General features: G+C 35.0%; 1 protein-coding gene across 1 annotated transcript in view; it reads right to left on the minus strand.

Moving 5' to 3' along the window:
• Positions 1 to 321: 321 nt before the first annotated feature.
• The window catches only part of TAB2 (TGF-beta activated kinase 1/MAP3K7 binding protein 2), a 90146-nt gene continuing 74288 nt past the window's right edge, over positions 322 to 16179 (minus strand). The window contains exons 6-9 of the mRNA XM_011965661.1: positions 14059 to 14219; positions 13759 to 13852; positions 12588 to 12668; positions 322 to 2372 (exon numbers count right to left, since the gene is read on the minus strand). Coding sequence (XP_011821051.1) covers positions 2230 to 2372; positions 12588 to 12668; positions 13759 to 13852; positions 14059 to 14219 — 479 coding nt within the window. The 3' untranslated portion in view covers positions 322 to 2229. The remainder of the gene's footprint in view (positions 2373 to 12587; positions 12669 to 13758; positions 13853 to 14058; positions 14220 to 16179) is intronic.

Raw genomic sequence — 16179 nt, forward strand, 5'->3', positions numbered from 1 at the left:
ATTACACATCAAGGGACAGAACTAATATTAACGAAGTGTTTACTTCAGGTTAAATGGTCCCATAAATCACATTTGTCTTTAACAATGGGGTAAGTTTTGAAAAATCCAAAGGAAATCAAAGGGAAAGCTATCACAAACTATGAAAAAAGAAGTCTAGGGCAACTGATAAAAATACTCCAAGAAATGCAGCTGAATGCCATAATGTCACAATGTCACAAGGAGACTCTACAGAAGAAGTTTTCTCTGATTTCCATTAATGTTTAAATGATCTGATGTATAAATTATCTCCTGTCCCACAAACTGAAAACAAGTCACAAAATCCACATTAGAATATAAGTTTTTTAATTTTTATAAATAACTTATCTGTTACAAAGATAGTTTACCCAGCTAAATCACAAAACCATCAACTCAAGATATCCAAATTACGTTTTATTAATAAAACAAGTAAAAACTGATTTATCAATCTTCACATAGAACTGCAGATGAAGCTGAAAAACAAGGCCTATTTTTAAAATAAAATGCATCAAACCTAAGGGCTTTGGGTCTATGGTTTAATTACCTAGGATTGTCTTATTTCTTCCCATATACAAAATGCAAAGCCTGAAAGTTAAGGCTCTGACATTCATAGAGATCAACTTTAATAATCCCATTTAAAACACAGCCACTTGCAAACATTTACAGTGGGTGATAGTCTATATTATCTTCCATCCTTTGCTCTATTTCAGCACTTCCCTTAGCCCCATTCTAAGCACTCATATAATTTCATAATTCTGTCCTTTTAAATGCATACTGTTATTTTTTCTTGATTTCATTTAGTTATATACATTCCTGATCATCTGAATATTTATTTTCCTTACAAAAATATATCATCAAAATAAAGAGATGCTTGAGGTTGCTTCAGTGTTCAAGTTTGCTTGTTTTTCTTTTTTTCCAGCTTTTCTTCGGTTGTCCTAAATATGGCTAGCCTTGTTTTATAAATACACATGATACTGTCACCAAGTCAGGATTAGAAATGGACTGCCCCAACAGTAAAGCATTTAAACTTCTCTCCAAAAAAAGGGCTCCAGGTACTGCTGCTGTTGGTGGTTTTGAGACTGTACTTTCCCAATAACAATCGCTTGTGCAAGTTCTGTGGGACACCAAGCAGATGAAGTTTAACCTTGTTGTTCTGTCAGTGGGTTAAAAATATCTTTTGTTTTAAGCTTCCCTGTGGAAGACAAAACACTGTGTTGTGTCACCCACTGCTCAAGTCAGTATTTAATGTGACCTACAGACATCACTTCTGTAATATCATCTGCAATTCACTGTGCAGCATCTCCCTGTCTTCACACAACACTGGAACTCATGAGGGCAAAGTACAGAATAAGTAGAGGAAAGTTATTCTGTGCATAGTTTCATCTCATTAATGCTTTTTTATTTTAAGGCATTGTTCCTCTCAGGTAAGGCGTAAAAAGGGACATGATCGTGCTTAATTACTAAAAGGAAAAAAGAAAATTAGTTAACAAAAGGCTATTACACTATACATATAGAAATATAAGAAAATAATCAAGAAGAAAAGAAATCACTTAAAGCAGACTCGAGAGATCTGTACAGTAGGAAAAGCTTTGGGGGTATTTCACTGCACATTTGTACAGACAATGCATGCTGCTTTCCTTTGCATCTTTAGCCCCTAGATGCTGGCTTCACAGAGTGGAGACGTGTTCAGGGAAGACAAAGACAAGGCCAAGAGTACCACAGATTTCTGAAGTTCTTCCCCTATCCAATGGCACTATGCGGCAGCAAACAGTTCTTAAATAGTTAAACCTTGTTCCTTTTCTTCATGTATGTAGTGTTTCACTGAAAGCTTTACAAATAAAACAAGCTATCATTCTATTCCTTCCTCCTGTCAAAATTCAGTAGTGACATGAGGGGAAAAAAGTAATGGGAACACCTAGGCGTTAACATATTGAGAATTATCCATAATAGGATACTGGTAACACTGTACACAGTTAGGCAGTGGGCAACCAAGTCTTTTAGCAGATTACTTTTCATGTGATGAATTTCAACTGCTCATGACATTATACTGAGGTATTATTAGCTCTGTGGACTGACATTTAACATTAGCACAACACCATCTTGTCACACCTTCAATTTGACAAAATCCTATGTAGCAGTGAAACTTTTTCCCGATGACAGACAAGTTTCTTGAAATTTAGACGTGGTTTTAGAGAAGATACAGGGCCATTTGGCTCAGAAATGCCTGGGCATCTCACACTGTTCACAGCGAATTAAGGCTGGATGGTTCAAAAAAGTACAGGCAGTACAATTCCACTGAGCTCCCTCATCATCTTCTGTGTCTTGAGTCTTTGGTGTTTTGATGATGGACCTTTGATCTGTAAGAAAGAAAAGAAATGGTTTTATAAGTAAGAAATCACAAAGTCTAAAAAATTACAGACAACTTTAAACACCATTTGTAGTGCACAGCCTGAGGCAGCTTGCTCCCTAAATGAGGCATCTAGCTGAAACTGACACACATGCTTGATCACTACCAACCTCTATCTAGTTGGCACTTCTCCCTCTGGGAAATACAACATGAACATGATGTAATCACCTCCATATCTCCTTAAAGGAGAAAACAGCATCATTATCTCCAATTTATAGTTGAAGAAAGGGTATCTAATTGCAAAGATTCCCATAATACTACTCAAGATTGTAAAAAGGTGTCCTGCTGCAAAACAATACTGTCACTGCACGTAAGTCTCATTAAAGTTAGAGTTTCGTTTCCCACTGCAGTAGTATTTATATTTGTTTTCTACCAGACAGGGAAGTTTTTTTGTTAATTCATGTTCTCTATCTGCCAAAAATGTAAGCCTTGGATGACACAAATAAAATATAAACTAGTATCTAACGTCTTATCCACAGACTCTGGAGAAGTAAATCTATATAAAAATTTTACCATACTTTATTTTTAAAAATCACATTTGGTATCGTAGAGTAGAAAGAACACTAGAATTTACAGTTGTGAGAATGGAGTTCTGTTCCAGGCTCTGCTACTAATACCTGAATATTTTGCTCCGTGATCTCAGATAAATCATATACATTGTAGGTCTCTGTTTCTTACTTATAAAATAAAGGTCACTGGAGCTCTAAGAGACCAATGTTCTAGAATGTTTATATGGATAGTGGTATCTTAAATACAGAGAATAATTATATTCCTCAAAGATTGTCTCTAACAAGCGATCACATTTATAAAACTACTTTTAAAAATCTGGGTCGCACAATGAAATTACAACAGTATTCCTACAAATTAATTTTGGGAGGTTTAAAGTAAAAGGAGCATGCATTGTTGAATTTTTCTGGTCAAGGTTATTAATTCAAAGCATCAAACCTATGTGAAAACAATGTACATTAATATGCAAATTCTACTTACCCTACTGATATCTTTTCTATTTTAAAAGAGAGACATTGTAACAAGTAGATAAAAATATAGAAGTCAAATTTTATGACAAATTTTAAATAATTAAATGATATTTGGTACTCTGTATCCCTTTAGCACACCTTTCTTACTCATTATATAGAAATTTTCTTGCTAAGTCCTCAACTTTAGGTGTTGGCTTTCCATTGTCACAATTTTTGCCACATGCACAACTAACTTGAATAGTATTTATACAGTATTTTCCCCAAACTGAATAATTTTAAAACAAACATCAAATTAAGTCTTATCCTAAGTAAAAATATCTAAAAAAAATCAAGGATCTGACAATACCAGTTACTATGCCCAGAAACACATGAAAAGAAATACATTTTAAAAAGCTTTGACTTTTTACCATGTAAAATCATTTCACATTCCACATCTGGGAAACATTTTACAGAATAATTGTTTTAATCTGGGGATCCATCCTACTTATTAGAATTTTGGTCTCAGGCATTAGAAAACATTTTCACCTAGCACGTTTTTAGTAAAACCTTGTTGATTCTGTTTAACTGCAAAGGTTAAAATTTTAGGAAGAGTGACCATAAAGAAGTACCTTTTTACAATTCAATGTATTACTAAATGCCAGCATATTTTTCATTATTTAAGTAATATCTAAGGCAATCAATAAAATCTACAAATTTTTTTTTTTTAATGAAAAATCTCCAATGTTTTCTTATAAACTCACTTGGTACTTAGAATTATGAATTTTTTTTTAAAATTAGAGGTGTTTGGAAACTAAATAACCAAAAAATTGGAAAAAAGAGGAAATTAGATAACAAATAATGGTCTAAACACATTTAATTTTAGCTGTTAAAAAAATCTCTACATTGTGAAGCAGAACTGACTTCAAGGACTAAATAAATTTCTATTCATGAAGTTAATGTGTATTTTAGCCTTATTGCAAAAAATTATTGATTCCTTATTTCTCCCAAAACAGCCGGCATACAAACTTCTATCTTTCATGTAAAAACTTTTAAGTAATGGATGTTTTTATTGGACCTTTCATATTTATTATGGAAAATTTCGAACATATATAAAGGTAGAGAGGATAGCAAAATGAACATGTACTCATCCTACTTCAACAACTGTCAAGACCAATTTTATTTCACTTATGTGAAATAACAGATTATTATTAATCTGAAGTAACAGATTATGTTGAAGCAAAACAGGAACCTTTTCATAAGAAAAAATTCTTATTTTTCAAAAAGAGTAGGAAGATTGTATTCAGGAAACTCATTCAGTGTCTGAAATACACATCTTGCATATTTTTTAAAGAGTTAGCGCTTATACTGCTGTCATCTCTATTGCTTTATTCAATTAACATCCAAATAGCATCTAATCTCTGAACATTTGCTTACTGTGTCAAATGCCTTAATCTCACTCTGGTCCTCTGTAATAACTGTTCATTGTATTCTAGCTATATTTAAAAACATTTAAATAAAATACGAGGACAGACCTACGTCTAATTATACATAAAAATGCAGGGGGCTGGGTGCGGTGGCTCAGGCCTGTGATCCCAGCACTTTGGGAGGCAGAGGCGGGTGGATCACCTGAGGTCAGGAGTTCGAGACCAGTTTGACCAACATGGAGAAACCCTGTCTCTACGAAAAATACAAAATTAGCTGCGCGCGGTGGCGCATGCCTGTAGTCCCAGCTACTCATGAGGCTGAGGAAGGAGAATGGCTTGAATCTGGGAGGCAGAAGTTGCAGTGAGCCGAGATCATGCCATTGAACTCCAGCCTGGGCAACAAGAGCTGAAACTTTGTCTCAAAAAAATAAAAAATAAAACCAACAACAAAAAAATGAAATAGAGCACAATAAATGAGAATGTGAAAGGAGAATGTGAAAATTCTTGTAACAAACTGAAGACCAGTAATATACTAGTTCTTCCTTGTTCCCATTTCTTTTTCTTTTCCTGCAATAAAACTTTATTGACAAAAACAGATGGCAGGCTGGATTTGGTCCATGGGTCACTGTTTGCCAGCCGCTCTTCTAAAACCCAATTTAACATGGTATTCCTACCAGTATGTAAGCATGTGAACAACTGCCTGATTCGTAAAATGTTTTTCTCAACCTCTCCTTTTCCTCCCCTATGTAAGGCACTGAATTTCTCAATGACAGTAACTATACATTTTTTTTAGGGTGTCCTGTTCAGCTTCACAGGAAAAATGTACATTTTCCTGTCCACAATTCATACTTTCCTGTTCCTACAAACCATAATGTTTCTTAGGAAGGAAGAAGTAACACAAATAATTTGTATCTCTGAAGACATTTGAAAATATAAACATATGTGGAACAAATTGTAAGTCTGGAGTATTTGTTGCAGCACACTAGTGAGGATGATGTAACCCTATGAGTGCTGACCTGATTCACCATATGACTGCTGACTTCCAGAATTTGTGTGAATGAAAACTGTTGTTTTGCTGTCTTTGTTTTGTCTCCCCCACAACTTTATTGATGTATAGTTGACAGTTAAAAATTGTAAACTGTACAACTTGATGATTTATGTATACACTGTGAAATACTTATTACAGTCAAGTTAATTAACATATTCAGCACCTCATATAGCTTATCTGCCCCCAACCCCACTGTGTTGAGAACACTTAAGATCTCCTTTAGCAAACTTCAGTTATATAATAAACTACTGTTAACTAGTCACACTGTTGTACACTAGATCTTCAGAGTTTGTATTATATAGTTGAAACTCTGTACCCCTTTGACCACAATCTTTCCATACCCTCTTCTCCCAGCCTCTGGTAACCACCGTTCTGTTCTCTGTTTCTAGGAGTTTGACATTTTTGAATTCTACATATAGGTGAGATCATGCAGTATGTGTCTCTCTCTGGCTTATGTCACTTAGCATGACATCCTCTAGGTTCACCCATGTTATCACAAATGAAAGGATTTCCTTCTTTCTTAAGGCTGAATAAATATTCCACTGTGTGTGTGTTATGTGTATACCGCTCACGTTTTCTTTATCCATATACAGACATTTATGTTGTTTTCATATTTTGGCTATTGTGAATAATGCTGAAAGGAACATGAGTGCAGATTATCTCTTTGAGATACTTACTGAATTTCCTTTGGATATATGCTCAGAAGTGGGATTGCTAGATCATAAAATTTTAAAGTTTTTGAACCTCCATACTGTTTTTCATAATAGCTGCACCAACTTACATTCCCATGAAAGTGTACAAGGGTTCTCTTTTCTCTATGTCCTCATCAATGCTTGTAATCTTTCACCTTTCTCATAGTAACCATTCTGATAGGTTTGTAAGATGGTATCCCATTGGGTTTTAATTTGCATTTCCCTGACGATTAGTGAGGTTGAGTACCTTTCAATATACCTGTTGGCTATCTGTATACTTTCTTTTGAGAAATGTCTATTCTGGTCCTTTGCCCATTTTAAAATCTGGTTATTGGTTTCTATTACTATTGATTTGCATGAGTTCCTGATACATTTTGAATATAAACCCTTTAGGAGTTACATAGTTTGTGAATATTTTCTCCCTTTCTGAAGGCTGTCTTTTCACTGCTGATTATTTCCTTTGCTGTGTAGATGTATTTTAGTTTAATGTAATCCCACTTGCCTATTTTTGCTTTTGTTGCCTGTGCTTTTTGTGTCATATCCAAAATATTACTGCCTAGACCAGGTTAAGAAGCTTTTCATCTATGTTTTCTTCTAGGAGTTTTATGGTTTCAGTTCTTATGTTTACATTTTTAATTCATTTTGAGTTTATTTTTGTATATGGTGTGAGGTAATGATTCAATTTCATTCATCTGCATGTGAATATCCATTTACTGAAAAGACTATCCTTTCCCCATTGTGTGTTCTTGGCACCCTTGTCAAAGATAAGTTGACCATAGATACATCAATTTATTTCTGGGGTCTCTATTCTGTTCCACTGGTCAATATGTCTGTTTTTATGTCAGTACCATACTGTTTTATTATAACTCTGTAATATTTTTAAAAATCAAGGAATGTGAGGTCTCCAGCTCTGTTGTTCTTACTCAAGATTGCTTTGGCTATTCAGGGTTTTTTCTGGTTGCATATAATTTTAGGATTTTTTTCTGTGTCTGTAAAAAATGCCACTGGTATTTTGATAGGGATTACATTGAATCCATAGACTACTTTGGGTAGTAAGGATGTTTTAAGAATATTAATTCTTTCAATCCATGAACACAGGCTATGTTTTTATTTATCTGTGTCTTTAATTTCCTTCATCAATGTTTTACAATTTTCAGTGTATTCCTAAGTACTCTTCTTCTTGCTATTGTTAATGGGATTATTTTCTTGATCTCCTTTGATAGTTCCTTGTGTACAGAAACACAATTGACTTTTGTACATTGTTTTTGTATCTTGCAGTTTTACTAAATTCAATTATTACTTTTAAAAGTTTTTGGTTGAGTCTTTAGGGTTTTCAACATATATGATCATGTCACCTGCAAACAGAGATAATTTTACTTCCTCCTTTCTGATTTGGATACCTTTATTTTTCTTGTCTAATTGCTCTGGCTAGGTGATATGGTTTGGATGTCTGTCCTCTCCAAATCTCATATTGAAATGTAATCCCCAGTGTTAGAGGTAGGGTTTAGTGGGAGGTGTTTGGGTTGTGGGGGTGGATCCTTCATGAATACCTTGGTGCAGGTTTCTCAATAATGAGATACTGCTCTGAGTTCAAGCAAGATCTGGCTGTTTAAAAGGTATGGCACCTCCCCCCATCTCGTTCACCATGTGACATGCCTCTGTTTGCTTGCTTCACCTTCTGCCATGAGTAAAAGTTCCCTGAGGCCTCTCCAGAAGCTGAGCAGATGTCGGTGACATGCTTCCTGTACAGAAAGCATGTGGATGTCCGTGACATGCTTCTTGCAGAACTGTGAGTCAATTAAACCTTTGTTCTTTATAAATTACCAAGTCTCAGGTATTCCTTTACAGCAACACAAAAATGGATACTACATTAGAACTCCCTGTCCTACACTGAAAATAAGTGGTAAGAATGGCACCCTTGCTTGTGCCAGATCTCAGTGGGAAAGCTTTCGGTTTTCTCCATTGTTATATTACCTATGGGGTTTTTATATATGGCCTTTATTCTGTTAAGTTCCTTCCATATATATATATATATGTTCTTTTTTTTTTTAGACAAGAGTTTCGCTCCTGTTGCCCAGGCTGGAGTGCAATAGCGTGATTTTGACTCATCGCAACCTCTGCCTCCCAGATTCAAGCGATTCTCCTGCCTCAGCCTCCTGAGTAGCTGGGATTACAGGCACCGGCCGCCATGCCAGGCTAATTTTGTATTTTTAGTAAAGATAGGGTTTCTCCATGTTGGTCAGGCTGGTCCCAAACTCCTGACCTCAGGTGATCCACCTGCCTCGGCCTCCCAAGGTGCTGGGATTACAGGCATGAGCCACTGTACCCGGCCTGAGAGTTTTAATTATGAACAATTGCTGAACCTTTTCAAATGTTTTTTATACATCTATTAAGATGACTACATGGTTATTCCTTTCATTTTACTTCAATGTGTGTGCTGTATCACATTAATTGATTTGTGTATGCTGAACCATCCTTAAGTTCCAGGGATAAACCCCACTTGGTCATGGTGTATGGTCCTTTTAATGTGCTGAGTTTGGTTTGCCAGTATTTTACTGAGGATTTTTTGTGTTTATGTTCGCCAGGAATATTGGTCTGTAGTTTTCTTTAGTTGCAGTGTCTTTGTCTGGTTTCGGTACCAGGGTGAGGCTGGTCTCAGAATGAGTTTGGAAGTGGTCCATCTTCTCATTTTTGGGAGAGCTTAAGAAAGGTTGGTATTAATTCTTGTTTGAATGTTGACAGAATTCACTCATAAAGCCATCTGGTTCTGGATGTCTCTTTGTTGGGAGTTTTTTTTTTGTTTTGTTTTGTTTTTTAAATTTCTAAATCCATGCTGGGTGTTTGTTGGGAGATTTTTGATTACTGATTCAATCTCATTTGTTATTGGCCTATTCAGGCTTTCTAATTCTTCTTGATTCAGCTTTAATAGGTGGTACGTTTCTAGGAATGTATCTTTTTTCTAGGTTATCTAGTCTGTTGGCATAAAATTGTTCCTAATATTCCCTTATGATCCTTTTATTTCTGAGGCATCTGTTGTCTCCATTTTCAGTTCTGATTTTGTCTTCTTTTTCTCTCAATTTATCTAGCTAAGGGTTTGTCAATCTTGTTGATTTAAAAAATCACCTCTTAGTTTTACTGACATTTTTCTGTGTTTTAAAATCCTCTATTTTTTGCTGTAATCCTTATTATTTTCTTCATTATGCTAACATTAGGCTTAGCTTGTTGTTCTACTAGTCCCTGGGGTATAAGTGAGGTCTTTTTTTTTTAACGTACGTATTGTCTCTATAAACTTATCTCTCAGTACCGCTTTTGTTGCGTCCCATAGATGCTGGTATGCTGTTTTCATTTTTGTCCGAAGATACTGTTAAGATTCCCTTTTGATTTTCTTCTTGACTCAATGATTATTCAAGAGTGTGTTTAAGTTTCCACAAATTTTCTGGTTTTCTTGCTGTTACTGATTTCTAGTTTCATTCCACTGTGGTTAAAAAAAAATACCTGGAATGATTCGTATCTTCTTAGGTTTGTTTAGACTCGTTTTGTGAACTAACATATGATCTATCCTACAGAATGCTCCGTGTGTGCCTGGGAAGAATGTTTATTTTTTTTGCTGTTGGCAGAGAGTTCTGTGTTTGCTATATCCACTTGGTTTAGCATTTTGTTCAAACCAGCTGTTTATTTGGTTTCTGTCTGGATATTCTATAATATTGTAAGGGGGGTATTGAAGTCTCCTACTATTGCTGTCAATTTCTGTCTTCAGATCTGTCAATATCTGCTTTACATATTAATGTAGTCTGATGTGGGGTGTGTATATATTTATAATTTTTATATTTTCCTGTTAAATTGATCCTTTTACCATTATATAATAATCCTTGTCTCAACAGTTTGGCTTAAAAATCTATTGTTTCTGATATAGCCACTTTTGATTTCTTTGAGCTACCGTTTATATATAAAATCTTTTTCTATCCCTTCACTTTCTGCCTGTGTCTTTAAATATAAAATGAGTCTCTTGTAGATAGTGTATTATTGGATCCTGTTTTTATTTTTCTTATTTCATTTTAAACAAACAGTTTATTTAAACAAGAAGCTTGACTTGAAGGGAAAACTTTCTAGGATTCTTTCTTTTTTTTAGAGTAATTTATCCCTACTTAAAGACGGATTGCCCTACATGTAACAGCTACATACACAAAAGTTATAAAATTGTCCTTGGTTTTACAATGATAAATGAAAAACATTAAAATCCTCCAATTGAACAACGTATATGAGAATTTTTTTTTTTTTTTTGTTAAAACAGTAAGAGCAAAATAACTTACTGGAATATAAAGATAGGAGCTGAATGAACACGCCACTAATGGAGAAAGGTGGTATTTTCACAGAATCAGTATTTTTTCCCATCCTGTCTCCACTTGATGTCAATCAAAACATACCATTGGCTGTTTGGTTTGAAGAAAAAAGCAATATGCTTGTGCACATATACCAGTTACGTCATGTATAATAAAGGAATGTGGAAGGGAAAAAAAAGAATAAACTATAGTAGTCAGAATGTGGTGGAACCAAACTGCAGTTTTCTAATTGAGAATGTAATAATCGTGGTCTTTAAAGAACAGCGTTCTGGAGTAAAGAAGCTGTGCAGGTGTGTCTGTTCCACTGATTGATTGGTCATCAAATCAGAATCTGATCTGCTTCGTTGACAATCCCTGTCATTCACAATAGGCTTTCATTAGTTTACTAATTGGTGTATGCCTCTTAATCTTAAACACTACCACAGAATCATCATGTCCCGCCACCTTCAAATTAATATGATCCTTGTTCTCAGTCTTGATTCCTTCTGTGGGCTTTTCGTCAGCCATGGGGAGCACCGGAGTCTCCTCAGCTGCTGCTTCACAAAAGAAATGGCAAGTCCGCAACTAACGAGCACACAAGCAGCAGGAGCAGCAGGAGGTGACAGTGGTGGATGAGGGAGAGGGTGTGTGCACGTCATGGGCTCCCTCCCCTCCCACTGTGTGCACTAGCAGGAGTTCTTGGGGCCTCCCGTTGGCTGCTGCCAGATCCTGTTTTTAAAATCCATTCATACAAACTCCTTGTGAGTGGTGAGTTTAATCCATTTACAGTTAAGGTAATTACTGATAAGTGAGGACTTACTATTGCCAGTTTGTTGCTTCCTGTCTATTTGACAACTGTTTTGCTCCTCTTTTCCTCTTATTGTCTTCCTTTGTTATTTGATGACATTTAATCACAATTTACTTTGATTGTATTTGGTTATATTCTTCTATTTTAAGTTGATAACAACTTCAATTGCATACAAAAATACTATTGTATCTTTACAACCTCCACCCACCCACACTTATGTGCTCTTGCAGTTTGCTTCTTTTAATACTATATATCCATTAACAAATTTTTACCTTTTAATTAGAGTTGAAAGTAAATTATATACTACAGTTAAGTGTTAATCTATATATATGTCTATATCTTTACCTTCAGCAGTGATATTTATGTACCTGTTTCCATTTCTATGCATATTTTAATGCCTGGATCAAAACACACAGATATACTTTGACATGTCTTAGTTTGGTGTGCATATATTCTGAGAATATCAATGATGTAAAATGATAGAAGGTAAAAAACTATTCACCTGGAATTTAGGGTATTTTGATTACTTAAAGTTATATATAAATTAAACTGAATATTCATGGGGGGAAAAAAAACTTCCCCAAGGTATCTTCCTTATCATTTGTCTAAGGTTTTAAATGATACAAATTTTAGTACTTAGTAATTTTTTTTAACCAAGACTTGCTATTATTGGTTGGGAGTATATAGTGCTTCCTAAGCTCGTGCATATTACTCTTAAAAAGCTAAGAATATTACATCTTTGCATCCTCCCCAACCCCAAGCATGTAAATGAAAATAAACAAACATCTTCTTAACGAATTCATTTAAGAATGCCAGAGTTTGAAGCAATTCTAGAGAGGAAGGTTGCTGAACAGGAAAATTTTTCTAAAATTTTGCTTTTCAAAAGTAACAGTTTTCACATTTAATGGATACACTAACCTTTGGGTTTTGGTGGCACAGGACCTACAAATCCAATATTGTCATAAAAGTTATGGATAGCGCTGGGATTAAAATGCGGTCCTGAAATACATAAAAAGTAAATATATCAATGCTTATAGCTCAAAAACAACTTTACCTTTTAAAACAAGTATTTCTTTCTAAAAAAAAATCATGCTATAAGAAATGCTTTTCATTTATTTTGCCCTTCTAATCTCCAATTATATCTAAGATTTCAAAACATATTTCAAATATATTATCTTAGGTATAACGTAGTACTCATAAAAAATATATTATCTTAGGTATAACGTAGTACTCATAAACATAAATTTACCACTTACTCAGGGTAAGTGGTAAATTGTGAAAGAAGTCAAAGTAATGCTGGTAAGACATTAACAGAAGTAGAAGTAGACCCCTGTTCTATGTGGTAAGTTAAAATAACTTAAAATTTCACAATTTAAAATGTAATTTTAAATGATCAAATACGGACTAAACAGCTTTACCTCAAGTAAATATAAAAACCTTGCATTAATGTAATAGAATGGTTAAAATTATACACAAAAAGAGTAAGTTCAAGGATTGTAGTTTCTAGAATAGCACCAACTTTTTCTCTCCAGAGTTAAATTATGGTATTTTTCTATGAATGTTTAAAGATAAATAGCTTAATCAACATTTAAAAACAATAAAAATAAAAATAATCATCTTCCAGTTTTACAGACTCTGGAACACAGTCCCAAATGTATTAAAGACTTCTCTTTCGGTTAGATTCCTTCCCCTTCCTGTCTTTTCCATTTTATATCTTTTTATTATTTATCCAACTTCAGAATTAGGTTTAAGTGATAACATTTCCTTTTAGTTCTCTATGGAACTGAATTAAATTGTAAACATTATTTACTATAAATCACTGCTTGTCATTAACAGCTCAAGTATAAAAAACTATCATTGTCTAAAGAGTGTATAAACCTTATTTTTATTAGCTTCTCTATTTTATCAGTTAAGATAGTGCCATTGAGATGGGGGTGACTTTTTAAATATATTCTTAAAACTGTATCTGGTTCTAAAGCCACATGTTCTGAGACAGTGAGATTATGATTGATAAATCTGTTTTTAGCCACAGGAAAACTGCTGGTGAATTAATACGATGAATTTCAGCTACGTATACACTGAACTTTACCTCGGGCTTGAAAAAGATCAATTTCTTTGGTTAGGCAGTCAATGTCAATCTGGAGTTGTCTATTACAACTTCTCAACTGCTGCATTTCTTCGAGCTGAAAAATAATTCTATGTAAGTAAGATTTGCACTGAATTCTTAGTCATTAATTAATAAAGAATGGAGTTTGGCAGGGGAAAGTTAGAACAGAAAAACAAGAGTTAAGAACATCTGAAGAAAACTAGATCGATATATTATACTTATGTTAGATGGCCTACTCTCACGTTCAAGCAGAGAGATCACAACAGTTACATAAAGACTTACGGAAGGTATTTGGGATATAGAATTTGATCTTTTCAGGCGCCTTCGAGTTAGATTATTTTCCATTTCATTAACCTCAGATTTTAATTTATCCAGCTTTTTCTTTTGAATCTCAAGTTCTCTTTGAAGTCGTTCCATTCTGGCCTTCTGGTGTACCAATAGAGCTGCAACACATATCAGTAAACATGAGGACCTACCCACTTAAATCAATTAACCTTTAAGCAGACTTGGAAAAACAAACAAGAATTTGTCAAAAATCCCAAAGCTACATTAAAACAAAATATGGTATGTTTAGGCATTTAAAATTTCAAGTTTTTTTTTTTTTTTGACACGGAGTTTCACTCTTGTTGCCCAGGCTGGAGTGCAATGGCACAATCAGCTCACTGCAACCTCTGCCTCATGGGTTCAAGCAATTCTCCTGCCTCAGCCTCCCAAGTAGCTGGGATTATGGGCAACTGCCACCACACCGCACTAATTTTGTATTTTTAAAGAGATGAGGTTTCACCATGTTGGTCAGGCTGGTCTCGAACTCTTGACCCCAGGTGATCCGCCTGCCTTGACCTCCCAAAGTGCTGGGATTACAGGCTTGTGCCACAGTGCCTGGCCAAATTCCAAAAAATTTTTACTTAAAAATTGTTTTAGTTATTTAAATAAATGCTACTTTTCAAATGTTTTTTTTAGGATTTGGAGAAATTCACTTTATGAATGAAGACAGCATTTTTAGGCTACAACTTCTCTAAAGGTTTTAGTATTTTTAATTAACCTACTTACTGTATCTAATTTACATCTACCCTCGGAAAGGACAAGCTCTCTTACTTCAGAGTGTCATGTTTGGTCTATGAATGAAGCATTCTAATATGAAAATGTTATAGATATTTTAGCAGGGAATGTAGAATGGGTTGAATCCATTTTGATGTATGCAAGAAATAAAACAGGAAGATTGATTGATTGATTGTCCACATGAATGTTAACATTAAATTATCCCAATTGCCACTTACATTTTTGTATATTCAGATTATATTCTGTGAAAATATTTTCCAAGATCTTTAGAGAAACAAAATAAGCAATCAATCCCGCAGCATGAATGAACTACTTGGGAAACCATAATAAACTACAAATACTGGTATATGTTTTTGTGATCTATCCCTGGACATGAATCTCATCCTTTAGGATACTGGACTGGAAGTGAAGATACTGGAATCTACTTTTTATAAAGAAACAACATGGGATGATTCTATCTTGAGGAAAAAAAAGGCAGATTTGGAAAAGCACTTTAAACAACCTCTAGAAATAAAAGTCATTGAAATGAAAAAGCCAGACAGATTACATACAAAGACAGCTGGTGACCTGGCAGATAGACCTAAGAATATTACCCAGAATGCACAGACAATGTGACAGAAAACATGAGAGAAGAGTTGAAAGGCCTCACATACATCTAAGAAAAAAATTCCAGGCTGGGCGCGGTGGCTCACACCTGTAATCCCAGCACTTTGGGGAGGCTGAGGAGGGTGGATCACTTGAGGTCAGGAGTTTGAGACCAGACTGGCCAACATGGTGAAACCTCATCTCTACTAAAAATACAAAAAGTAGCTGGGCGTGGTGATGGATGCCTGTAATTCCAGCTACCTGGGAGTCTCTGAGGCAGGAGAATTGCTTGAACCCGGGAGGCGGAGGTTGCGGTAAGCCGAGATCATGCCACTGCACTCCAGCCTGGATGACAGAGTGAGACTCCGTCTCCGCTGGGGGTGGGGGTGGGGGTGTAGGGGGTGGGGTGGGGAAAGACAGGGAGAAAAGAATTTTAGAAGGAGACAATAGAGAGGATAGACAAGAGGCAAGATGTGAAGAGATACAGGCTGAAAATGTTCCAAAATTGAAGAGAAAAAAGGAAGTAACAAATTTTAGAAGATAAAATAATTTGTTCACCTAATTAAATTATCCAAGAATACAGATGAATAAAGGTATTTCCAGAACAAAGTCTGGGGAAATTCAACAATCACAGAGAGCTGCTGAAATAACTACTAAAGATATGTTTTGATAAGAAGGAAATTAAATACAAAAGAATGGAATAAGATGAGTAAATCTGAAAAAAAAAAAAAGCTCTGACAATTAAACAAAGGAAAAGAC

Source organism: Mandrillus leucophaeus, unplaced genomic scaffold (assembly GCF_000951045.1).
Source record: "Mandrillus leucophaeus isolate KB7577 unplaced genomic scaffold, Mleu.le_1.0 Scaffold731, whole genome shotgun sequence".
In the NCBI taxonomy this organism is placed as follows: domain Eukaryota; kingdom Metazoa; phylum Chordata; class Mammalia; order Primates; family Cercopithecidae; genus Mandrillus; species Mandrillus leucophaeus.